We start from the raw sequence: 27,885 nt of genomic DNA, 5'->3' as shown, positions 1-27,885 counted from the left end.
GTACCTATAAACTGGTAGAATCTGGACATGTACCTATAAACTGGTAGAATCTGGACATGTACCTATAAACTGGTAGAATCTGGACATGTACCTATAAACTGGTAGAATAGATCAACATGACTTGGGAATCTATGTTGTGAATTTCAGCCAGGAATTCCATGTCACATGAATGGAAACCCCAGCCAGCCTAGCCCATAGACAAGGGGTGCATCCCAAAGTAACCTGCTGTCCAACATTGCCTGTACAGTCCGTAAGTGTGCATCCCAAATGGCACCCTGTTCCCTACTGTTAATCATAGCCATATGGACCCAGGTCAAAAGTAGTGCTCTATAAAAGGAATATGGTGTCATTAGGGATGTAGCCTATGTCAGCAGCGGTTGGTTTAGTTCCTTCATATGAAAGCAGAAGATGCCACAATGTTGTAAGCTTTTTCTAGCAGACTCACTATACAACTATCAATAGGCTCAAAACAAACAAGAAAAATGTTCTGGAATGTCAATGTGAACTAAATTATTTACCCACATAGGATTGATAGAAATTCTGAAACACACACACACACACACACACACACACACACACACACACACACACACACACACACACACACACACATATGGGTTAGAAACATGCACACTCTCACGCTCTCTCACACACAAATACCATTCAAGAGTATCACAGCTCAAGTCGATATATATTATGTGGATATGTAAAGCTCAAGTCCATATATATTATGTGGGTATGTAAAGCTCAAGTCCGTATATATTATGTGGGTATGTAAAGCTCAAGTCCATATATATTATGTGGGTATGTAAAGCTCAAGTCCATATACTGTATATTATGTGGGTATGTAAAGCTCAAGTCGATATATAATATGTGGGTATGTAAAGCTCAAGTCCATATATATTATGTGGGTATGTAAAGCTCAAGTGCTATACTGTATAATATGTGGGTATGTAAAGCTCAAGTCCATATATATTATGTGGGTATGTAAAGCTCAAGTCCATATATAATATGTGGGTATGTAAAGCTCAAGTCCATATATATTATGTGGGTATGTAAAGCTCAAGTGAATACTTTGCTGACCTCTAGTGGTAGAGGGAGAAAAGTGTCTGGCTCATGAAGTATGGAATGATAACAGAAGTCAAGCTACTTTTCAAAAGACATGTATTGTTACTACTGTAAAAGCTACATGTGTAAAGGTTCATTTTGATGTCCTGAATGCCTTTTCCAATGTGATGAGTTTAATAGTTTTTTAGTCTAAATCTGTCATTTCCTCATCCAGGGGAGCTTGAGTTCTACCGCAGGGACTTTGTTGAAAATCCAGACTGAAAAAAAGGAAGTTGCGGAATGTAAAAAGTTGGATTGACACCATAAAAATTACACCTCAATAGAATGAAAAACAATACAATACAAAACAATTGAATAATCTGAATGAACCACCCTAGGCTTCACAGCACAATATAACTGCAGGCTACAAAGAGAACCTACATATATAACATAAAGAAATAACCTACAGAGAAAACCTACAGAGAAAACCTATAGAGAATACCTACAGAGAATACCTACAGAGAATACCTACAGAGAATACCTACAGAGAAAACCTACAGAGAATACCTACAGAGAAAACCTACAGAGAATACCTACAGAGAAAACCTACAGAGAATACCTACAGAGAAAACCTACAGAGAATACCTACAGAGAAAACCTACAGAGAATACCTACAGAGAAAACCTACAGAGAAATAGTTACTTATAAACCACCCAATGACTTACTGAGTCCACCTTTGATATCATCTCCAATCTTGGAAAAAAAACCATTTTCAGCTTCAGGGTTGCTGTCTTTTGACACTATAATGCAAACATAAGTTGTCATAGAAATTTGTTTTTCAGATGTTCGTCGGGTGTCTTGCAATAACAGCAGAGCAGACCGCATCTCATCCTTCCATGTCTTGGAAAAGGTAACTAGTTCAAGGTCCTGTTCTCTCTGCTTTCATTGTAAGACGATACTAATTCTGAATAAATATCCACCATTCTTGAAACAATTATATGATATGACACCATTATGTCGAACATCCGGTCAGAAAGTGCTGAAACATAAACACAAGGAGATAATCTTATAATAGGGTTACAATTATTTGATAGTGTTCTAATAACTAAGACCAGAGGTTATGTGATAATGTTCTAATACCTATGACAAGTCCATTATGTCAAAGTGTTCTAATAACTAAGACCAGAGGTTATGTGATAATGTTCTAATACCTAGGACAAGTCCATTATGTCAAAGTGTTCTAATAACTAAGACCAGAGGTTATGTGATAATGTTCTAATACCTAGGACAAGTCCATTATGTCAAAGTGTTCTAATAACTAAGACCAGAGGTTATGTGATAATGTTCTAATACCTAGGACAAGTCCATTATGTCAAAGTGTTTTAATAACTAAGACAAGTCCATTATGTCATAGTGTTCTAATAACTAAGACAAGTCCATTATGTCATAGTGTTCTAATAACTAAGACAAGTCCATTATGTCATAGTGTTCTAATAACTAAGACAAGTCCATTATGTCATAGTGTTCTAATAACTAAGACAAGTCCATTATGTCATAGTGTTCTAATAACTAAGACAAGGCCTTATGTCATAGTGTTCTAATAACTAAGACAAGTCCATTATGTCATAGTGTTCTAATAACTAAGACAAGTCCATTATGTCATAGTGTTCTAATAACTAAGACAAGTCCATTATGTCATAGTGTTCTAATAACTAAGACAAGGCCTTATGTCATAGTGTTCTAATAACTAAGACAAGGCCTTATGTCATAGTGTTCTAATAACTAAGACAAGTCCATTATGTCATAGTGTTCTAATAACTAAGACAAGGCCTTATGTCATAGTGTTCTAATAACTAAGACAAGTCCATTATGTCATAGTGTTCTAATAACTAAGACAAGGCCTTATGTCATAGTGTTCTAATAACTAAGACAAGGCCTTATGTCATAGTGTTCTAATAACTAAGACAAGGCCTTATGTCATAGTGTTCTAATAACTAAGACAAGTCCATTATGTCATAGTGTTCTAATAACTAAGACAAGGCCTTATGTCATAGTTTTCTAAGACAAGTACATGTGATTTAAAATAAACAATCTAAATGGATCACAATCGTTCTTTCATAATAAAACACTTATCTATGAACCAATCCAAGTTAGACAAGACAGACCTATTAAATCATGAGTGCACAATGCATCTTACCTTTGCATGTTGGGTATGATGCTGACCAGCGGCTGTCTATTTCACAGGTAAGACCTGATTCACCTTCCATTTCATATCCTTTTTCACATTCATATCTGATGAAAGACTTGTATTTGTATGGAGGTATATGTCCCTCTACGTGGAAAGCTTTATCGATGTTAGGTGTTGGACAAGTTACGTCTAGGATACAAGAAATAGGAACAACAACATCACCATGTGTAACATATCCAATTCATGGTTTACCTACAATTAAATGTAGGTCTTTGATGATGAACCAATAGGAATATACCAATTAATCAACCAATCAGCCAATTAAAAAATCTATCATGCAATCAATCAGTAATTCAATTGATCAATCAATTGGTCAATCTGTGATTTTTTAAAAGCATAATGGAATAGTTTATTATTTATTCAGTAACACCTTCTATGTTGTGTTCTGAAACATACCGATACATTTAGGTGGATTTGGCTCAAACTCTCCTGTTTCAGAGCAGTGTAAGAACCTGGGTCCATCCAGAGTCAGTTGCCTGTCACACTGATACTCCACCACCTCTCTGTAGGCATACGACTCTTCAGCTCTGTACAACAGACTTCCATTGGCAACAACAGGAGGCGCTCCACACTTCACCACTGCAACATCAAAAATAAATATATGAATAAATAAATAATGGTGTGTTCACATTCATTTTTTTATCAATCAGTTATTGGTTGTGTGTGTGTGTGTGTGTGTGTGTGTGTGTGTGTGTGTGTGTGTGTGTGTGTGTGTGTGTGTGTGTGTGTGTGTGTGTGTGTGTGTGTGTGTGTGTGTGTGCGTGTGCGTGTGCATGTGCGTGCGTGCGTGTGCATGTGTGTGTGTATGGTGTGTGTGAGTGTGTGTGTGTATGTGTGTGAGTCTGACCTTCACAGATAGCGACTCTGCCAGACCACCCTGCTGCCATGCAATTCCGTACTTTGGAACCCACAATGTAATGTCTGAAAACAAGGACAGAACATTCAACTCAAATAGAAGACAGAAAAAAGGTTATACAGTAGCTAACCACGTCCTTCATATATATTGCCTATTATTGAACAAGAATGTAAATTACGAGTTCTATATAGAGCATTTAGCGGTGCCATATAAGAAGCAAGTCTTTTTTTACAATAAGGGTTCATTGGGGTTCTATATATAATATTTTTGCTGTGCTATAATATATATTTATATGGTTTTTTAATTTTACCTTTATTTAACTGTGCTATAATATGATGCAAGAAAACTACTGGTGAGAAGGTCCTGTTCTGTGAGTGTGTACTACTGACCCTTTGTCACACTGGGCTGTTACTCTGGCTCCAAACTCCACCCCCTCTGTGAGGTCATACCTGCCATTCATCACTTCGCCAGGGGAGCCACAGGATGTCCCTGGACAGACATGATAACACGATAACAGAATCATAAGTTTAGATTGATAAAATGATAAATGATAACAAATACATAACTCAGCTCATCCTGTAGTTATGATTAGAGATTGGCATGCAATTATAAAGATTCTCATAGACAATGTGTTTAATGTAAAGTACATTAAGATATTCTCATAGACAGTGTGTTAATTATGAAGTACATTTGGAGATTCTCATAGTCAATGTGTTAATTATGAAGTACATTTGGAGATTCTCATAGTCAATGTGTTAATTATGAAGTACATTTGGAGATTCTCATAGACCAGTGGTCAACAACCTTTTCTGAGTCAAGATCACTTTGTGAGTCAAAATGCAATCTACAGCTCAGATTTGTTTTAAACGTGACTTAAAAAACATAAGCATATGAACATGAACCAATTAAAAATAGTTATTTATCAATAAGGTTTGTGCATTAGGCGATTGGCCCAATACATTATCACTGCATATTGACCATGAAGGAGAGTGATGGAGTGCTGCATCAGATGACCTGCCCTGCACAATCACCCGACCTCAACCCAATTGAGATGGTTTGGAACAACTTTGACCGCAGAGTGGAGGAAAAACAGCCAACAAGTGTTCAGCATATGTGGGAATTCCTTCAAGACTGTTGGAAAAGCATTCCTCATGAAGCCAAGAGTGTGCAAAGCTGCCATCAAGGCAATGGTGGCTACTTTAAAGAATCTCAAATATAAAATATATTTTGATTTGTTTAACACGTTTTTGTTACTACATGATTCCATATGTGTTATTTCATAGTTGTGATGTCTATTATTCTACCATGTAGAAAATAGTGAAAATAAAGAAAAACCCTTGAATGAGTCGGTGTGTCCAAACTTTGACTGATACTGAATATATATATTTATATATATATGTTTTACTGGACTGATGGCCTGTATCTAATGGTCAGTCTGAGTGAAGGGAGGTAGCAGCGACGAGCCTGCCTCTCACCCGACTCACCGCCCCTTCGCTCTCCCGAACTCCGCTGAGAAAAAGGGACACAGTCTTCCAGCTGATGGCGAAACTCAAGTTTTACTGCATTATTTCTGCCCCATTCACCCATTCATGTTACTTCTATGACCAGAGAAAGCGAAATATTCCTCGATATTAAAAAGGACACAAGCCGCTAATAATACCAACGTAAGCCTATCGTTCATTGCAGCTGCAATGCTTTTAAAGAGTGTTGACAGTGTAGAATAACAACTGGAAACAGGAACTTACTCAAAAGAACAGCAGCTCTTTGCTGTATTCATTGTGTATCTCTGTTGTAATGGTTTAATGGTTTTTAAATCTCACAGTATCAACTTTGCTGTGCGTTTAGTGCCTATTTTGACAGTCTGGCTCGAAGAAACAGTGCAGACACGGTGATCTGAGCTATCTGATTGGCTAGCGGTTGGCCTATAGGTGCACTTGATTGGCTCGCTGGGTCTGCCAGGTAGGTGGATATCCACCTTCAGACACATGACATTGTTTAAATGGAAACACTTTGCCTTCCTGGCGCTAAGGCTGCTGAATCAAGTGCAGCTACCGACAAAAAATAGCAACACAAGGCTTTATCATGGGTTTTTACAGAAATGTTTGGTGATCGACTAAGAATGTCTTAAAGATTAACCAGTCGATCGCGATCGAAACAGTTGGTGACCACTGTCATAGACAATGTGTTAAATATAAAGTACATTAGGAGATTCAAATAGACAGTGTGTTAAATATAAAGTACATTAGGAGATTCAAATAGACAGTGTGTTAAATATAAAGTACATTAGGAGATTCAAATAGACAGTGTGTTAAATATAAAGTACATTTGGAGATTCAAATAGACAGTGTGTTAAATATAAAGTACATTAGGAGATTCAAATAGACAGTGTGTTAAATATAAAGTACATTAGGAGATTCAAATAGACAGTGTGTTAAATATAAAGTACATTAGGAGATTCAAATAGACAGTGTGTTAAATATAAAGTACATTAGGAGATTCAACTAGACAGTGTGTTAAATATAAAGTACATTAGGAGATTCAAATAGACAGTGTGTTAAATATAAAGTACATTAGGAGATTCAAATAGACAGCGTGTTAAATATAAAGTACATTAGGAGATTCAACTAGACAGTGTGTTAAATATAAAGTACATTAGGAGATTCAAATAGACAGTGTGTTAAATATAAAGTACATTAGGAGATTCAAATAGACAGTGTGTTAAATATAAAGTACATTAGGAGATTCAAATAGACAGTGTGTAAAGTGACAATAGTCACTTCCAGTCATGTACATTTTACGGCTCCGTTTCCACAGGCAGCCTAATGCAGATACTTGTTTACTATTATTGGTATGTTGACAAATCAGGTCAGGTATTTCAGGCTGCATGTGTAAACGCAGCCTTCCTGTCACATGAAATGAATAGTCATGTAAATGACATACTCCGGCAGGTAGATGTCACATTTTTCCAGGTTTCACCGAGACAGGTGATGGTCATCGCAAATCCGACATAACCAACATCACACTTAAAAACAACTTTCGACCCCGCCGGGAAAGACTCTTGGGTAATGTAGTCTCCTGACAGGCTCATGTGGCTCCCTCCTTTGTTGGTCAATATTTGTATGTTTTGAAAATGATGACCTTTTGCTCAAAGAAACATAAACATTCCAATGCACAGTAAGAACATGACTGGCAAAATATGGAAAAGTGACTTTACCTTGAAAAGTTTCAACCTCAAACGTAAGGTAAACGAGCCATATTGTAAAAAAAACTAAACATGCATCCCTGCAGATCTGCATACTGGTAATACCTTCTTCTCCTGAGTGAAACCAAGCTGAAACAGTGAGATACTGAAGCACTGTATATATATAGTTGTTTTGTCCTCACTCACTGGCCATGACTCAATATGACAAACACAACTGAGAACAACAAACAAACCCACCCACACACACACACACACACACACACACACACACAGGACTTAAATAGAGCAGCCCAAGGGACTTCACCTACAGTGTTCGTTACCCAGTCCGCATGCTTGCATTAGCGGCTTGCAGAGCTGGGCAAAAATCAAACAAGTGTGCTGAATGACAGCCCTGAATGTGTGTGTGTGTGCGCATGTGCCCTTTCACATCAGTCACTGACCTTCACAGATAGCGAGTCTGGCAGACCAACCTGATGCCATGCAATTTGATACTTTGGAACCCAATATGTAATGTCTGAAAACAAGGACAGAATATTCAACTCAAATAGAAGACAGAAAACAGAAAACAGAAAACAGGTTCTATCACTTCATTTATTGCCCCCAACTTTTAGAAGAAAAGAAATACGAGTTCTAAATAGAACATTTAGCGGTACATATAAGAAGCAAGTTTTTTTTTTTACAATAAGAGTTCATTGGGGTTCTATATAAGACCTTTAGCGTTGCTATAATATGATGCAACAAATCTACTGGAGAGAAGGTCCTGTCCTGTGAGTGTAGGACAACTCTACTAGTACATCTACGGGAGAGAAGGTCCTGTCCTGTGAGTGTAGGACAACTCCACTAGTACATCTACGGGAGAGAAGGTCCTGTCCTGTGAGTGTAGGACAACTCCACTAGTACATCTACGGGAGAGAAGGTCCTGTCCTGTGAGTGTAGGACAACTCCACTAGTACATCTACGGGAGAGAAGGTCCTGTCCTGTGAGTGTAGGACAACTCTACTAGTACATCTACGGGAGAGAAGGTCCTGTCTTGTGAGTGTAGGACAACTCTACTAGTACATCTACGGGAGAGAAGGTCCTGTCCTGTGAGTGTAGGACAACTCTACTAGTACATCTACGGGAGAGAAGGTCCTGTCCTGTGAGTGTAGGACAACTCTACTAGTACATCTACGGGAGAGAAGGTCCTGTCTTGTAAGTGTAGGACAACTCTACTAGTACATCTACAGGAGAGAAGGTCCTGTCCTGTGAGTGTAGGACAACTCTACTAGTACATCTACGGGAGAGAAGGTCCTGTCCTGTGAGTGTAGGACAACTCTACTAGTACATCTACGGGAGAGAAGGTCCTGTCCTGTGAGTGTAGGACAACTCTACTAGTACATCTACGGGAGAGAAGGTCCTGTCCTGTGAGTGTAGGACAACTCTACTAGTACATCTACGGGAGAGAAGGTCCTGTCCTGTGAGTGTAGGACAACTCTACTAGTACATCTACTGGAGAGAAGGTCCTGTTCTGTGAGTGTGTACTACTGACCCTTTGTCACACTTGGCTCTTGCTCTGGTTCCAAACTCCACCCCCTCTGTGAGGTCATACCAACCATTCATGCCTTCTCCAGGGGAGCCACAGGATATCCCTGGACAATGTGTAAAACCTCAATTGTCACATCGAGTCATTTTCATTATATGGCTGCATTTACACAGGCAGCCTAATGCAGAACAGCTCTTTTGTCAATAATTGGGCATAAGATCAAATTTCGGCTGCTTGAGTAAACGCAGTCTTAGTGACGCATAGAATGGATAGTAATCTAAATGACATACTCTGGCAGGTGTATTCCACATTGCTCCAAGTGTCACCGAGACAAGTAATAGTCATCGCAAGACCGACATAACCAACGTCACACTAAAACACGATATTCAGCAACTGCCAGGAAAGACTCTTGGGTAATGTAGTCTCCTGACAGGCTCATGTGGCTCGCTCCTTTAGGTTTGGAACATTGGGCTAAATGGGATTGGGCTAAAAGAGAATTTGTTGTCAACATTTTTTTTCACTTTGGTAAAAAAAAAAGCCCATTTATAATAAAGCATTGCATGTATCTATGTTCGCCTTTGCGTAGTGGCATACAGTTGAGGAGACACCTTTATCACACGTAGGTTTTTTTTGCCGGATCTGGGGAAGAAAATGTGCCTTTTATAAATGCATTTCCTGCAATTCTCCGTCATTTATATGATAGAAGACGTTAGCAGAAAAAAAAATGTATGGCAAAATGCAGGATTCTGTGCAACTTACTATTTAGATAGGATGCAGTTTATTATATTTGTAAAATATTTGTTCTATAATTATTGTATATCATTATTAGTATTGTAGGCCTATTTATTAATCTAAACCAGTCCTTTAAATATGCTAAATGTGTTTCGTTTCATTCTGTTGAGACATTTTTGTTGGTTATTAAGTTTGATCGGCCTTTAATTGTGTGCTCCATATTTAGTTTAAGATAGGTTATATGTAGGCCTTTTTGTCAAATAAATGTAATGAGTCTATTGCTGTCATTTGTTGGGTATGGTAGGCACTAGTTTCTATTGGTAATTGCTGCAATACAGCCTTTTCAAACTTCTGTGAAGGTTTAAACCAGTTCGCAAGTGTTTTGTTTCATTTTCATTGTTTCATACAACTGTATTGTTGTGTTTGCCACAAAATTATAAAATGCTTGTATTTTCCATAGAAACAATGGATTGACTTACTTTGATATTACCCTAATAAAGTTTTGAAAATGTTGTGAAAGTTTGGTGTGGTGTGGCTATTACCCTATTATACCGCTGGCCTGTGATATGAAGGCAGTGCACTCCAGTGCTCCCACTGACTCTTACAGTTGAATTTGTGGTGAGGAAGAATGTTTTAGGCCTACCAGAGTTACTCCTATAATCTAACAATATAATGCTTATCTTTATTAAAAATATTCTGATCGAAAAAATAACGAATTAGCCTCCTGTCCCCTATATTTGTATAGCAGACGACGCAGTAGTCATCTGACATAAAGAAATGCATGTTGGTGTCATAGCTTGCCGCATGCATATCTCTATCTCGCGCTCACTCTGGGCCTAGGCTTTAACTAAGCGTCTCTTCGTTTCTATTTATTTGATTCATATTTAAATCATACAGTGGCCTAAGCCCACAGGTTTATGCATGCAATGCCGTGTTGCATTTACTGCTTATATCTCTGACAGCTGAGCCGTGAGGTGGACATTTGTTGTTTAAATCAAGGAAAAAAACAATAGAACAATAGGCTATACAGTTTTGCATATCCTACACATCGAAACACAAGGAATAAATGGGACTCATTTCGCCAATATCCCTAATTTATTGACGCTCTGGTCGCGTGGTTGGACGCCCTAATGGGTTTCGCACCAAATGAAAATGGATGACAGGTACATTTCTCAAATGTCTGATGATATTAAAATCTTCTCCCAGTCCCTGTCCAGTCCAAATTTTCCTAACGGAAACCCTGGTATTTGGTATATATGTTTTCCTAACGGAAACCCTGGTATTTGGTATATATGTTTTCCTAACGTAGACCCTGGTATTTGGTATATGTTTTCCTAACGGAAACCCTGGTATTTGGTATATATGTTTTCCTAACGGAAACCCTGGTATTTGGTATATATGTTTTCCTAACGGAAACCCTGGTATTTGGTATATGTTTTCCGAACGAAAACTCTTGCCAATAGTGTATGTTTGGTGTGCATTTGGAAAGTATTCAGACCCCTTTACTTTTCCACATTTTGATACTTTACAACTAAAATTGTTTAAATACATGTTCTTCCTCATCAATGTACACACAATATACCATAATGAAAAAAACGAAAAACAGGTTTTTAAGAAATGTTTGCAAATGCATAAAAAAATTAAAAACAGAAATACCTAATTTACATAAGTATTCAGACCCTTTGCTATGAGACTCTAAAGAGAGCTCAAGTGCATCCTGTTTCCATTGATCATCCTTGAGTTGTTTCTACAACTTGATTGGAGTCAACCTTTGGTGAATGCAATTGATTGGACATTATTTGAAGCCCCCGAGTGGCGCAGAGTTCTAACGCACTGCATCTCAGTGCAAGAGGCATCACTACAGTCCCTGGTTCGAATCCAGACTGCACATGATTAGGAGTCCCAATCTTCTGTGTCTGTCCAGGGTAGGCTGTCATTATAAATAAGAATTTGTTCTTAACTGACTTGACTAGTTAAATAAAGGTTAAAATATATATATCATTTGTAAAGGCACACACCTGCCTATGTAAGGTCCCACAGTCAACCATGAGGTTGAAGGAATTTTCTGTAGAGATCTGAGACAGGATTGTGTTGAGACACAGGATTGGGGAAGGGTTCCAAAAAATTTCTGCAGCCTCCATCATTCTTAAATGGAAGAAGTTTGGAACCACCAAGATTCTTTCTAGAGCTGAGCAATCGGGAAAGAAGAACATTTATCAGGGATTGACCAAGAACCCGATGGTCACTCTGACAGAGCTCCAGAGTTCCTCTGTGGAGATGGGAGAAGCTTCCAGAAGGACACCCATCTATGCAGCATTCCACCAATCAAGCCTTTATAAAAGACATATGACAGACTGCTTGGACTTTGCCAAAAGGCACCTAAAGGACTCAGATCATGAGAAACAATATTTTCTGGTCTGATGAAACCAAGATTGAACTCTTTGGCCTGAATAACAAGCGTCACCTCTGGAGAAAAGCTGGGACGGTGAAGCATGGTGGTGAAGCATGGTGGTGGCAGCATCAAGCTGTGGGTATACTTTGCAGCGGCAGGGACTGGGTGACTACTCAGGATCGAGGGAAAGATGAACAGAGCAAAGTACAAAGAGATCCTTGATGAAATCTTGCTCCACAGCACTCAGGACCTCAGACTGGGGCGAAGGTTTACCTTCCAACAGGACAACGACGCTAAGCACACAGCCAAGACAACACGGAAGTGGCTTCGGGACCAGTCTCTGAATGTCCTTGAGTGGCCCAGCCAGAGCCCGGACTTGAACCAGTTCAAACATCTCTGGAGAGACCTGGAAATATCTGTGCAGCAACACTCTCCATCCAACCTGACAGAGCTTGAGAGGATCTGCAGAGAAGAATGGGAGAAGCTCCCCAAGTACATGTGTGCCAAGCTTTTAGTGTCATACCCAAGAAAACTCGAGGCTGTAATCGCTGCCAAAGGCACTTCAACAAAGTACTGAGTAAAGGTTCTGAATACTTATGGAAATGTGATATTTCCTTTTTTTCTTTTGAATAAATTTGCAAAAAAAATCATCTGTTTTTGCTTTGTCATTATGGGGTATTGAGTGTTGATTGATGAGGCGGAAAAAATAAATTTGACACATTTTAGAATAAGGCTGTAACGTAACAAAATGTAGAAAAAGTCAAGGGGTGTAAATACTTCCCGAATGCCCTGTATATATCGTGTAGGCTACAGCAGGCTACACAATCAACCTACCAGTGACACTGACTAACCCAATGATGAAAATGCAGCAATTTGTAGAAGGCAAACTGACTGCCACAACCATTAATACAAATATAATCCATAGATGGCAGTACCCATTTCAAGTCAGGACTGGCAGACATTGCTGGGGTTCCCATTTGAAGTAAAAGAGCTGGGGTTAGAGGTTGGATTGTTTCCATGTCAGCAACACAACAGGCTGTTCTATTTGTGACGTGCGTGATGCCCACATTTTGGTCTTCCCAACTGGAAGTGCTTGTGATAAAATGTCATCTAGAAGCTACTGATCTTCTGTACTTTATCTAGGCAAGCCAATTAAGAACAAATTATTACTTACAATGACAGCCTACCCCAGCCAAACCCGAACTACGCTGTGCCAATTGTGCACCTCCCTATGTGACTCCCAAGAACAGCCAGATGTGATACAGCCAGGATTTGAACCAGGGAATGTAGTGACACCCTTTGCACTGAGATTCAGTGCCTTAAACTGCTGCGCCACTCAGGAGGTAAATGTTCAGACAGAAGTACAACATTTAAGGGAAAAATTTGGGGGGTTTTGGCCAAAGTATTTCCATTTATCAGTGGCTGGTGCAGCACCCCTACTTCACCCGCTATGGTGAGAGGAGTAGATTATCTGTCTATAGACAAAGTAGAGGTAGTGATCTTCTCTGGTTGGGAATGAGACAATAGATGGCAGTATTGCATTAAAAAAAGCGTGCGTGTGTGTGTGTGTCTGAGAGCGAGAGAGAGATGTCAAATCACAAGGCATGCCCATTGAGCACGCACCCACACACACACTCTCTGGTTAAGTGGTTGGGGCGGGACTGTGTGTGCGTATTAGGCTGGGGATGCAACATGGCTGAGTTGAGGACCATCGATAGATGATGATCAACGACCCTGCACGCACTGTGTTTGGGGGCGTTACCCTCCACTTCACCAGACACGCCCGCTTCCCTTCGAGCTGAGTTCACTGGTATTCGGTATTCGGTTTGCCGGAGACTTTCAGAAGTGATTCCTTTGACAAGAAAATAACGATATACCACAAATCACTCCCGAAAGGACAGGAGCAACGAACGGATCAATCGCCTGGTGGAGGTTTTGCCTCTTCTGTGGGACTTCCTTAATTCCTACTCCTCGCGCGCTCCTTTTATCTGAGAACTAGAGAGATTTCTGAAAGAAGAAAAAACAACAGTAGGCTAGACGAAGAAAGAACACTTGTTTGATTGGTTGATGCCTGTTTGTCTTCTCTAAAATATTGTCTCTTTCTTTTTAAGTGACGTTTAATGACTTCTGGCAGCGCTCCTTGAACCAGAAGACACCCAGCGCTTCTCATCCTCTTGGCTCCCCCTCGTCACTTTCACCTGATGGTCCAGGAACACGTATCTTCTTCACAAGAGTTGTTGACGCACAGGTCACTGATCCCTGGATGTTGACAGCTCCTTTTCCCAGTCCACGAGCAGACCCTCATATCGGTCATATTGCTCTCGCTCTCTCGTTACTGAGAGAAAACTAAAAATAAGTGATAAACATTACGCCTAACCATCTCTATCGCCGTCTGTGTGATCAAAAGCCACGGGGAAGGAAAAGGAAACGATAAAGAGAGGGGGCGAGAGGGAAATAGTGAGTGACGGGAGGAGGAACCGTGAGTTTTGATGTTTGGGATCCAGGAGAACATCCAGAGGAGCGGAAGTATTATGAAAGAAGAGCCCATGGTGGCCGGGATGAACGCTGTTCGGAGCTGGATGCAGGGCGCAGGGCTGCTGGACGTCAGCACAGCCGCCCAGAGGTAAGCCCGACGTGGCTAGCCAGAAGGACCACATGTGTTTAGGGACAGGATTGCGCTCCCAATGGACTGCTCGTTTTCTTTTCTGGGCGTATAGCCTAATATTGACTAGGGATATTTTATTATAGCTTTTGCATGCAGGCTTTATGTCTGTGATTGAAGCTAGGCTATAGCATAGCCTACATACTGTTTGTATTTCTGTTTTCTGTAGCCTATTAGCTAGTAGCCTATTAAATCAATCACAATTAACACTATATCCAAAGGACTAAAAACATGTCAGACACGGGCCTAGTTATTAGCACTGAGTTATTTATAATGAAACGTCAATAATTATAACGCAGTAAAACAATAATAAACCACTATTTTTGAGACAGGTTGATTATTACAATCGACAAAACGGCCCCCCATCTAGCATAGGCTATTCATGTAGCGTTAGCGACCAAATCCAAACTATTCATATTGGCTAAGGCTATACTTTGACAGTTTTTAAATATATGTTTTGACCCAGAACTGTTTTCAGAAATTTGCAAATAACTTCAAATATGACATTTCAGTCTGAATTTATTTTTTAAAATTGGTTCAAATGTAAAATAAAAATCAAGATATATTGACGATTTCGGAGACCAGAACTTTAGTGTTTTACTCTTTTACTTCAAATTTTTTACATAATTTGTGAGCGAATTCAGTGGCATCCATGTGAAAGTTGTGCTAACGGGGCTTGGTGCTACTTGTATCCGCAGCGGCGTGGCTCTGGCCCGGGCACATTTCGAGAAGCAACCGCCCTCCAACCTCCGCAAGTCCAACTTCTTCCACTTTGTGCTGGCTCTGTACGACAGACAAGGCCAGCCGGTGGAGATAGAGAGAACCAGCTTCGTTGGATTTGTTGAAAAGGAAAAAGTGAGATTTCCTAAAACATTATACATTGATTTGACATCTGCAGCAGTTTATTTACATACATGAGCCTTATTAATATATTGCTTAATTTACTACTACAATTAGCAATACAAATGTTGTCTTACAATAATTTATATAGCTATGGATTAGAGTTTTTCTTATATTAGTCCAAGCCGTTCGATACTTTGTGTTGTATTAATTATTCAAATCCCTGGGCGCGTCGATCATGTGCTCATATTCCATTGTTTTAATGCGAAATTGTAGCATTATTTATAGCTATTGACAATATTACAGCACTAACCGTTTTGAATTATTTATGCAAGTTTGCAAGTGTCTCCAGTCAACTCTTTAGACATGCAATTTTCTTCTAGTAGGCTATTGTTGCAGTATTAACATCTAATGTATTTGGTTCAAAACAATATAATGTATTAGTATAGTATTATAAGCCAGAATTCTGTAGCCTACCAATAGTTATTTCACTTTTATATGGCACTAAGGCAGTGAAGTCATTCCCATCAGTTCTGTTTATCTTGGGACGTTTTTTGGAAATTATTGACATATCGTTTTTTAAAGTTATTATATAGTTTCTGATATTGATATTGAAATATATATTTTAGTACATTTAAAGATAAATGTACTAAATGTGGATTTGTTCTTCGTGACGTGACTGAGTGTGTGTTGTGGATTTGTTCTTCGTGACGTGACTGAGTGTGTGTTGTGGATTTGCTCTTCTTGACTTGACTGAGTGTGTGTTGTGGATTTGCTCTTCTTGACTTGACTGAGTGTGTGTTGTGGATTTGCTCTTCTTGACTTGACTGAGTGTGTGTTGTGGATTTGCTCTTCTTGACTTGACTGAGTGTGTGTTGTGGATTTGCTCTTCGTGACTTGACTGAGTGTGTGTTGTGGATTTGCTCTTCTTGACTTGACTGAGTGTGTGTTGTGGATTTGCTCTTCGTGACTTGACTGAGTGTGTGTTGTGGATTTGCTCTTCTTGACTTGACTGAGTGTGTGTTGGCAGGAAACGCCAGGGGAAAAAACCAACAATGGGATACAGTACAGGTTACAGCTCCTATACAGCAATGGTACGGTCAGCACACACACACACACACACACACACACACACACACACACACACACACACACACACACACACACACACACACACACACACAAATGATTTGAATAAAATATATTGGATAAAAAAAATGACAGTAAATGTTTTATTGATATATGAAAATAACACCGATTGTTATTATTATACAAATCATTAATTTAATGTAAGTATTAGTATTAGCCTATTAATACTATAATTTTGGAATATCTACTTTTTACAAATAGTTTATTCAATAGCCTATATCATGTATAGTTGGACCTTATGTATGTGGCTCGGTGAACAATGGCCTTCTGTCTGTTTTAACATGAACAAATCCAGAATATTGTATTTGAATTGAATCTGAAACTGAAATGACCATTAGGTCTATGTTTCTGACCACATCGCAAACACTAACAGCATTCAATTCAAGTAAAGTACATACAGTGAGTACAAAATATTCAGAACACCTGATCTTTCCAGGACATAGACTGACATGGTCAATCCTGAGGAAAGCTATTATCCCTCATTGATGCCAATTGTTAAATCCACTTCAATCAGTGTAGATGAACGGGAGGAGACTTAAAGAAGGATTTTCCTAATGTTTGGTATACTCAGTGTATAGGCCAACTATCTTTGTCTCTCCATTTGTATCTCTAACATCTCTCTCTTTACTGTACATCTCTCTCTTTACTGTATCTCTCTCTTTACTGTATATCTCTCTCTTTACTGTATATCTCTCTCTTTACTGTATCTCTCTGTTTACTGTATATCTCTCTCTTTACTGTATCTCTCTCTTTACTGTATATCTCTCTCTTTACTGTATCTCTCTTTACTGTATATCTCTCTCTTTACTGTATATCTCTCTCTTTACTGTATATCTCTCCCTTTACTGTATATCATTCTCTTTACTGTACACCTCTCTCTTTACTGTATCTCCCTCTCTACTGTATATCATTCTCTTTACTGTATCTCTCTCTCTCTACTGTATATCATTCTCTTTACTGTACATCTCTCTCTTTACTGTATATCATTCTCTTTACTATACATATCTCTTTACTGTATATCATTCTCTTTACTGTACATCTCTCTCTTTACTGTACATCTCTCTTTACTCTACATATCTCTTTACTGTATATCATTCTCTTTACTGTACATCTCTCTCTTTACTGTACATATCTCTTTACTGTATATCATTCTCTTTACTGTATCTCTCTCTACTGTATATCATTCTCTTTACTGTATATCTCTCTCTTTACTGTATATCTCTCTCTTTACTGTATATCATTCTCTTTACTGTATCTCTCTCTCTCTCTACTGTATCATTCTCTTAACTGTATATCTCTCTCTACTGTATATCATTCTCTTTACTGTATACCTCTCTCTTTACGGTATATCTCTCTCTTTACTGTATATCATTCTCTTTACTGTATCTCTCTCTCTCTACTGTATATCATTCTCTTTACTGTATATCCCTCTCTACTGTATATCATTCTCTTTACTGTATACCTCACTCTTTACGGTATATCTCTCTCTTTACTGTATATCATTCTGTTTACTGTATATCTCTCTCTTTACTGTACATCTCTCTCTTTACGGTATATCTCTCTCTTTACTGTATATCTCTCTCTTTACGGTATATCTCTCTCTTTACTGTATATCATTCTCTTTACTGTATCTCTCTCTCTCTACTGTATATCATTCTCTTTACTGTATATCTCTCTCTACTGTATATCATTCTCTTTACTGTATACCTCTCTCTTTACGGTATATCTCTCTCTTTACTGTATATCATTCTCTTTACTGTATCTCTCTCTCTCTACTGTATATCATTCTCTTTACTGTATACCTCTCTCTCTTTACTGTATATCATTCTCTTTACTGTATCTCTCTCTCTTTACTGTATATCATTCTCTTTACGGTATCTCTCTCTCTACTGTATATCATTCTCTTTACTGTATCTATCTCTCTCTTTACTGTATATCATTCTCTTTACTGTATCTCTCTCTCTTTACTGTATCTCTCTCTCTCTCTTTACTGTATATTATTCTCTCTTTACTGTATATCTTTATCTTTACTGTATCTCTCTCTCTAATTACTGTATATCATTCTCTCTTTACTGTATATCTTTATCTTTACTGTATCTCTCTCTCTCTTTACTGTATATCATTCTCTCTTTACTGTATATCTTTATCGTAACTGCATATCTCTCTTTACTGTATGTCTCTATCTCTACTGTATATATATTTATCTTTACTGTTTATCTTTATCTTTACTGTATCTCTCTCTCTCTTTACTGTATCTATCATTCTCTCTTTACTGTATATCTCTCTCTTTACGGTATATCTCTCTACTGTATATCTCTCTCATTACTGTATCTCTCTCTTTACTGTATCTCTCTCTCTCTTTACTGTATATCATTCTCTCTTTACTGTATATCTCTCTCTCTTTACTGTATATATTTATCTTAACTGCATATCTCTCTCTTTACTGTATATCGCTCTCTCTACTGTATATATTTATCTTTACTGTATATCTTTATCTTTACTGTTTCTCTCTCTCTCTTTACTGTATATCATTGTCTCTTTACTGTATATCTCTCTAGTTACTGTATATCTCTCTCTTTACTGTATATCTCTCTCTTTACTGTAGCTTTATCTTTACTGTTTCTCACTCTCTCTTTACTGTATATCTCTCTCTCTCTCTTTACTGTATATCATTCTCTCTTTACTGTATATCTCTCTCTTTACTGTATATCATTCTCTCTTTACTGTATATCTCTCTCTTTACTGTATATATTGATCTTTACTGTATATCTTTCTTTACTGTATCTCTCTCTCTCTTTACTGTATCTCTCTCTCTCTTTGCTGTATATCTCTCTCTCTCTCTTTACTGTATCTCTCTCTCTCTCTCTCTCTCTCTCTCTCTACTGTATCTCTCTCTCTCTCTTTACTGTATCTCTCTCTCTCTCTCTCTCTTTCTCTCTCTCTCTCTCTCTCTCTCTCTCTCTCTCTCTCTCTCTCTTTACTGTATCTCTCTCTCTCTCTTTACTGTATCTCTCTCTCTCTCTCTCTCTCTCTCTCTCTCTCTCTCTCTCTCTCTCTCTCTCTCTCTCTTTACTGTATCTCTCTCTCTCTCTCTTTACTGTATCTCTCTCTCTCTCTTACTGTATCTCTCTCTCTCTCTCTTTACTGTATCTCTCTCTCTCTCTCTCTCTCTCTCTCTCTCTCTCTCTCTTTACTGTATCTCTCTCTCTCTCTTTACTGTATCTCTCTCTCTCTCTCTTTACTGTATCTATCATTCTCTCTTTACTGTATATATCTCTCTTTACTGTATATCTCTCTCTCTTTATGGTATATCTCACTCTGCCTATAGGTATCAGGACAGAACAGGACTTTTACGTGCGCCTCATCGATTCCATGACCAAACAGGTACCATCTCTTTCATGAATTGTGATAGTGTGTGTGTGTGTGTGTGTGTGTGTGTGTGTGTGTGTGTTTGTAAGTGTAGTTGGCGAGAGGTGAAACTGGACTGTCGATATTGGAAGAGGTGCTGGAAGGGCCAGATGGTGCACTATACTACAGTCTGGCAGACCAACTGCTCACACATGTTATATATCTCATGCTACCAGATGAAAACCATTTTGTGTGAGGATGTAAAGAAGAATCACCACGAGGCAAACTGTTTTACTAACAAACATCTCTCTCTCTCTCCCTCTCTCCCTCTCCAGGCGATCATCTATGAGGGACAGGATAAGAACCCTGAGATGTGTCGGGTTCTACTGACTCACGAGATTATGTGCAGGTAAGACGGATAACGTGTTGAGAGAAAGAGGGAGACGAAAGAAACAGGGAAAAAAGAGAGAGAGAAAGAAAGGGAGAGAGAGAGAGAGAGAGAGAGAGAGAGAAAGAGAGAGAGGGATTATGCAAACATATATTCTCAGTGTGTGTTTCTCTCCCCTGGGTACAGTCAGATGATCGGTTTATTCAGAAACGGCTCGTCAGTCTGCTTCCCCCTCCCCCTCTACCCAAAATGCAACTCTCCCCAGGTACATTGGGACCACAGCATGACCCAGTTCTGAGAGAGAGAGAGAGATTGGGGTTAGGGAGAGTCAGAGGATGGGAGGAGGAGAGGAGCGAGAGAGAACGAGATATACTATGTATACAAAAGTATATTGACACCTCTTCAAATTAGTGGATTCGGCTATTTCAAGCACACAGACATGCAATCTCCATAGACAAACATTGGCAATAGAATGGCTTTACTGAAGAGCTCAGGTACTTTCAACTTGGCACCGTCATAGGATGTCACCTTTCCAACGAGTCGGTGCATCAGATTTCTGCCCTGCTAGTGCTGTTATTGTGAAGTAGAAACTTCTAGGTGCAACAACGGCTCAGCCGTCACACAAGCTCACAGAACAGGACCGAAGTGGAAACGTGTAGGAACAACAATGGCTCAGCCGCCATACAAGCTCACAGAACAGGACCGAATTGGAAACGCCTAGGAGCAACAATGGCTCAGCCGCCACACAAGCTCACAGAACAGGACCGAATTGGAAACGCCTAGGAGCAACAACGGCTCAACCACCACACAAGCTCACAGAACAGGACTGCTATGTGCTCAAGCGCGTAAGATCAGCATGCGGAATGCCAAGCGTCGGCTGGAGTGGTGTAAAGCTCACCGTCAATGGACTCTGAAGCAGTGGAGTGATGAATCACGCTTCACCATCTGGCAGCCCGATGGACAAATCTGGGTTTGGCAGATGCCAGGAGAACACTACCTGCCCGAATGCATAGTGCCGGCTGTAATGTTTAGTGGAGGAGGAATAATGGTCTGGGACTTTTTTTAATGTTTCGGGCTATGTTCCTTAGTTCCAGTGAAGGGAAATCTTAACGCTACAGCATACAATTACATTCTAGACAATTCTGTACTTCCAACTTTGTGGCAACAGTTTGGGAAAGGCCCTTTCCTGTTTCAGCATAACAATGCCCCTGTGCACAAAATTAGATCCATACAGAAATGGTTTGTTGAGATCGGTGTAGAAGAACTTGATTGGCCTACACAGAGGCCTGACCTCAACCCCATCGATAAGTTGGAATGATGACTGTGAGCCAGGCCTCATTCCCCAACATCAGTGCTTGACTTCACTAATGCTCTTGTGACTGAATGGAAGCAAGTCCCCGCAGCAATGTTCCAACATCTAGTGGAAAGCCTTCCCAGATGAGTGGAGGCGTTTATAGCAGCAAATGGGGGACCAACTTCAACTCCATATTAATACCCATGATTTTGGAATGAGTTGTTTGACAAGCAGGTGACCACATACTTTTGGTCATCTAGTGTATAGAGAGAGAGTTGAGTTTTTATAAAACCTTTATTTCATTCTTAATTATTAACACAAATAATGGCACACTGTGCCTTTTCAGAAATGTAACAACAAATGTGTCATTCCTAAATAAAAATCTGTTAAATTAAATTAAAAAGCATATATATATATATACATGAACTAATTTCATCAACAAAAAATAGTTTTCTCTCTTTCACAAAACAAACCGCTCCTTCATAAACCCACTTCTCCTCAACAACAATCTTTTACAGCTGAGAAGGACTCAAAATTCACTTTCATTCTAGATTTGACTAATCCTTTAAAAACACATCTTACATCCTGTCCATATCCAGTATCTATTTTATGTTTCCTGCTCAGAATAAAATTACATCTATCAAGGCACAAGGCGAGACCCAGATGCAAATGGTTGGAGTCTTACAATGTTTATTAATCCAAAGGGGCAAGAGAATGGTCATGGACAGGCAAAAAGGTCAAAACCAGATCAGAGTCCAGGAGGTATAGAGTGGCAGACAGACTCGTGGTCAAGGCAGGCAGAATGGTCTGAAAGTCCAGAAACAGGCAAGGGTCAAAACCAGGAGGACTAGAATAAGGAGAATGCAAAAAGCAGGAGAACGAGAAAACCGCTGGTTGACTTGGAAACATACAAGACGAACTGGCACAGAGAGACATGGGATAAATACACTCCCCTCCACCTCTCAACCTCCACCAGAAACACCTCCACCTCTCCCCTCCACCTCTCCCAGAAATCCCTCCACATCTCCCAGAAACCTCTCCACCTCTACCAGAAACCTCTCCACATCTCCTCTCCACCTCTCCCAGAAATCTCTCCACCAGAAACCCCTCCACCTCTCCCCTCCTTCTCTCCACCTCTCCTCTCCACCTCTCCCAGAAACCTCTCCACCTCTCCCAGAAAAAACTAAAGCATTTCCTGAAGTGAGCATCACTCAATAACATTATATTAAAATGCTAGTATGCGCCTTTGGGTTTTACAACGTTAATGACCTCTGTTATTAAACAATGATCAGAAAATCCCACTGGGGTTATCACACTTGATTTACAGACCTGGGATTGATGCTCAAAACAATAAAACCTATTTTACCTGGCCAGAGAGATGGTGTGCTCTCTCACATGGGCCTCAATGTTGGCTACGTCAAATATCACACAGTTCATGTGTTACAGTAAGGCATTTTTAAAAAGTCCTTGAGGCTATATGAGGTTCTTTGTGGTTTCTATCTAAATCACTGACTGTGCAGTTAAAATCCCCAGCAAGAAATAAATAAGCCTCCGTGTTACATTTCTCAATGGTATTTGATAATGTCTCTAAAAAACATACACTCTCAACTACCATCCTGGGGCAAATACATTTAATAAACACATAGTGATGTTTTCATACCTCGCTCTAATGCTCAACTACCTCTTCAACCTTATATGACAAAGTGAAAAACCCTTTTGAGAACTACACACCACTGCCCCCCCCCCCCCACTCCTGTTGCCACAACTTCATTTTCAATATCACAAACAAAATACAAATACAGAGTAAGAGACAGAAAACACATCACTTTACAGATTTAAGGCTACGACTGAACTCTTTAAATTCCTTTAGAATTTAAATCACATGTTACTCTCGTGACAACTTTCTTCAGTCTAGCGATTTCAGGGCTTGTCAAACCTCCCCGCGTTATTTTTGACATCAGAACCTTTGCATATTCAATAAACAAATCACTTTCAGGAAAAACATCTGTTACATAATCCTGCATATATTTCTTCTCTTTTGTCAATTTCTGAAATTGACGTACCTTGTCAATCCCATACCTCTCTTCCACCCCATTTCTCTCGCTATTTTGTTGTGATGCGTCAGATGACTCACTCTCGCTATCCTTCCGAGGGAAATAGCACCAGTCTCCCCAGTCTCACCGGCTGTTTCCCCAGTCTCACTGGCTGTTTCCCCAGTCTCACCGTCTGTTTCCCCAGTCTCACCGTCTGTTTCCCCAGTCTCACCGTCTGTTTCCCCAGTCTCACTGGCTGTATCCCCAGTCTCACCGTCTGTTTCCCCAGTCTCACCGTCTGTTTCCCTAGTCTCACCATCTGTTTCCCCAGTCTCACTGGCTGTATTCCCAGTCTCACCGTCTGTTTCCCCAGTCTCACTGGTTGTATCCCCAGTCTCACCGTCTGTTTCCCCAGTCTCACCGTCTGTTTCCCCAGTCTCACCAGCTGTTTCCCCAGTCTCACCGTCTGTTGCCCCAGTCTCACTGGCTGTATCCCCAGTCTCACTGTCTGTTTCCCCAGTCTCACTGTCTGTTTCCCCAGTCTCACCGTCTGTTTCCCCAGTCTCACTGGCTGTATCCCCAGTCTCACCGGCTGTTTCCCCAGTCTCACTGGCTGTATCCCCAGTCTCACCGGCTGTTTCCCCAGTCTCACCGGCTGTTTCCCCAGTCTCACCGGCTGTTTCCCCAGTCTCACCGGCTGTTTCCCCAGTCTCACCGGCTGTTTCCCAAGTCTCACCGGCTGTTTCCCCTCCCTCTTTGCTCTGATCCACCGTAAAAGCCCCTGTAGCCACACCACTCTCCTTTCCTACTTTTCCAACCACATCTGCCCACCTTCTCCCTTCCCCTGAACCCTTAGCATGTTCATCCCTTCGCGGTGGTGCATTAGCTGCACCAACGCTAGAGCTGCTTCCCGGGGTCTGCACGCTCGTTCTCGGGACAATAACATACCAAATGTCCCACTCTTCCCACAGCCAAAGTTTGTAATTGATTCAGTAACAATTACAATTAAATCCGTCAATCTTAAACTGAATGCTAAATTCAGTTTGTCAGTACCCTTTTTTTAAATCATGTGCACTTATGATATACGACATGTTTCAGGAAAGGAGATTTGCATCCAAAAATAACCTTTTTTATTGTAGATACAAGTTGACCATGACGAGATAACTCTCAACACTTCATCTCTAACAAATGGAGATAACTCTCAACACTTCATCTCTAACAAATGGAGATAACTCTCAACACTTCATCTCTAACAAATGGAGATAACTCTCAACACTTCATCTCTAACAAATGGAAATAACTCTCAACACTTCATCTCTAACAAATGGAGATAACTCTCAACACTTCATCTCTAACAAATGGAAATAACTCTCAACACTTCATCTCTAACAAATGGAGATAACTCTCAACACTTCATCTCTAACAAATGGAGATAACTCTCAACACTTCATCTCTAACAAATGGAGATAACTCTCAACACTTCATCTCTAACAAATGGAGATAACTCTCAACACTTCATCTCTAACAAATGGAGATAACTCTCAACACTTCATCTCTAACAAATGGAGATAACTCTCAACACTTCATCTCTAACAAATGGAGATAACTCTCAACACTTCATCTCTAACAAATGGAGATAACTCTCAACACTTCATCTCTAACAAATGGAGATAACTCTCAACACTTCATCTCTAACAAATGGAGATAACTCTCAACACTTCATCTCTAACAAATGGTGGCACTTTAGAAAGTATAACTTTCTTTGCCGGGTTCATAAGAGGAAATACCGACGTCTGTGTATTTGGTACGTTATTGTCCCGAGAACGAGCGTGCAACACCATTTTCAACTATCGTATTCACCTTTTCAATGGAATCGAAGAATATCACCACAGCGCTATTCGTCCTTGAGGCTGATTTTATGCTCTCATACCCTATGATAGCGGCAACTGCTAAGCTACATTCTTCCACCGAACACCCTGCCGCAGCAGGAATCTTTACTCCATGCCGACCTCGTCTATGCTTCCCTTTTTCAGTCTGTAATGGTTTGCACATCCGACGATCATCAGAGTACGATTCGATCTTAGTCGATCTTAGTCCGGTATTAATGCTTTGCCTGTTTGATGGTTCGTTGGAGGGCATAGCGGGATTTATTATAAGCTTCCGGGTTAGAGTCCCACTCCTTGAAAGCGGCAGCTCCATCCTTTAGCTCAGTGCGGATGTTGCCTGTAATCCATGGCTTCTGGTTTGGGTATGTACGTATGGTCACTTTGGGGACGACATCATCGATGCACTTATTGATGAAGCCAATGACTGATGTGGTGTACTCCTCAATGCCATTGGAGGAATCCCGGAACATATTCCAGTCTGTGCAAAACAGTCTTGTAGCTTAGCATCTGCTTCATCTGGCCACTTTTTTTATTCATCTAGTCACTGGTGCTTCCTGCTTTAATTTTAGTTTGTAAGTAGGAATCAGGAAGATAGAAGTATGGTCAGATTTGCCAAATGGAGGGCGAGTGAAAGCTTTGTAGCTGCCTCTGTGTGTGGAATAAAGGTGGTCCAGAATAATTTTTCCCTCTGTTTGCACATTTAACATGCTGATAGAAATTTGGTAGATTTAAGTTTCCCTGCATTAAAGTCCCTGGCTACGAGGAGCGTCACCCCTTGGTGAGCGTTTTCTTTTTTGCAAATGGCAGAATACAACTCATTCAATGCATTCTTAGTGCCAGCCTCTGACCGTGGTGGTATGTAAACAGCTACGAAAAATACCGGTAGATAGTGTGATCTACAGCTTATCATGAGATACTCTACCACAGGTGACCAATAGCTCGAGACCTCCTTAGATATTGTGCACCAGCTGTTATTTACAACAATACATAGTCGGCCGCCCCTTGTCTTACCAGACGCTGCTGTTCTGTCCTGCCTGTACAACGTATAACCAGCCAGCTGTATGTTGATGGTGTCGTCGTTCAGCCACGACTCTGTGAAGCATAAGATATTACAGTTTTGAATGTCCCGTTGGTAGTTTAATCTTGCGCGTAAGTCATTGATATTATTCTCTGAAGATTGCACGTTTGCTAGCAGAATGGAAGGAAGTGGGGTTTATTAGATCCCCTGCGGATTCCCAGAAGGCAGCCCGCCCTCTGGCTCCTTTTTCTCCTCTTCCTCTTCACGCAAATCAATGGGATCTGGGCCTGTTCCCAAGAAAGCAGTATATCGTTGGCGTCTGGCTCGTCAGACTCGTTAAATAAAAAAAGGATTCTGCCAGTCCATGGTGAGTAATCACAGTCCTGATGTCCAGAAGTTATTTTCGGTCATAAGGAATGGTAGCGGCAAGACATTACAAACAACGCAAATACGAACAAAAACTACAATTGGTTGGAGACACGTAAAATGTGTGCCTTCTTCTCCGGCTCCATTTTTACTGCCATACAGTGGCAGAATATGTACAGACTATGTACAGACTCAGTGAGCATAGCCTTGCTATTGAGAAAGGCCACCGTAGGCAGACCTGGCTCTCAAGAGAAGACAGGCTATGTGCTCACTGCCCACAAAACGAGGTGGAAACTGAGCTGCACTTCCTAACCTCCTGCCCAATGTATGACCATATTAGAGAGACATATTTCCCTCAGATAACACAGATCCACAAAGAATTTGGAAACAAACTCAATTTTGATAAACTCCCATATCTATTAGGTGAAATGCCACAGTGTGCCATCATAGTAGCAATATTTGTGACCTGTTGCCACAAGAAAAGGGCAACCAGTGAAGAACAAACACAATTGTAAATACAACCCATATTTATGTTTATTTATTTTTTAGCTTGTACTATTTGTACATAATGTGACATTTGTTGTCTTTATTCTTCTGGAACTTATGTGAGTGTAATGTTACCTGTTTATTTTTATTGTTTATTTCACTTTTGTTTATATTCTACTTCACTTGCTTTGGCAATGTTTCCCATTCCAATAAAGCCCTTAAATTGAATTGAGAAAGAGAGTTGCAGAAAGGTAGGAAGGGAGGGAGAAAAGGAGGGAGGTGGAGAAAGAGTCCTTGTGGGAAATAGAGAAGATAGAATGTCTGGTTTTCTAATGATGTCAGAATAGAGACATGGTGCTAACTGAGAATAGAGCTCCGGAGGCTTCAGAGAGTTCTGAACCTGAAGCGGTCTCTGT

At 40.0% G+C, this 27,885-nt stretch overlaps 2 protein-coding genes across 2 annotated transcripts in view; one reads left to right on the top strand and one right to left on the bottom strand.

Annotated features, from left to right (window-relative positions):
* Window positions 1-1,147: 1,147 nt before the first annotated feature.
* LOC109905925 (C4b-binding protein alpha chain) lies at window positions 1,148-7,238 on the bottom strand. The gene is made up of 7 exons (XM_031789702.1): window positions 7,092-7,238; window positions 4,541-4,640; window positions 4,143-4,216; window positions 3,692-3,874; window positions 3,245-3,424; window positions 1,773-1,847; window positions 1,148-1,325 (listed from the first exon to the last, which is right to left on the bottom strand). Exons 1-7 carry the CDS (start codon window positions 7,144-7,146, stop codon window positions 1,267-1,269), a joined length of 726 nt encoding a protein of 241 aa, XP_031645562.1. The 5' UTR covers window positions 7,147-7,238; the 3' UTR covers window positions 1,148-1,266.
* A 6,438-nt stretch (window positions 7,239-13,676) lies between these two features.
* LOC109905924 (transcription factor COE1-A) overlaps window positions 13,677-27,885 on the top strand; it is a 116,240-nt gene continuing 102,031 nt past the window's right edge. The window contains exons 1-5 of the mRNA XM_031791349.1: window positions 13,677-14,622; window positions 15,360-15,516; window positions 16,532-16,595; window positions 19,979-20,034; window positions 20,334-20,407. Of these exons, the coding sequence (XP_031647209.1) occupies window positions 14,489-14,622; window positions 15,360-15,516; window positions 16,532-16,595; window positions 19,979-20,034; window positions 20,334-20,407 (485 nt within the window). The 5' untranslated portion in view covers window positions 13,677-14,488. The remainder of the gene's footprint in view (window positions 14,623-15,359; window positions 15,517-16,531; window positions 16,596-19,978; window positions 20,035-20,333; window positions 20,408-27,885) is intronic.

This window comes from Oncorhynchus kisutch, linkage group LG15 (genome assembly GCF_002021735.2).
Source record: "Oncorhynchus kisutch isolate 150728-3 linkage group LG15, Okis_V2, whole genome shotgun sequence".
NCBI classification, from domain to species: Eukaryota; Metazoa; Chordata; class Actinopteri; order Salmoniformes; family Salmonidae; genus Oncorhynchus; species Oncorhynchus kisutch.
The sequence above is the reverse complement of the archived record's forward strand: the minus strand, read 5'-3'. Positions and strand labels throughout refer to the sequence as shown.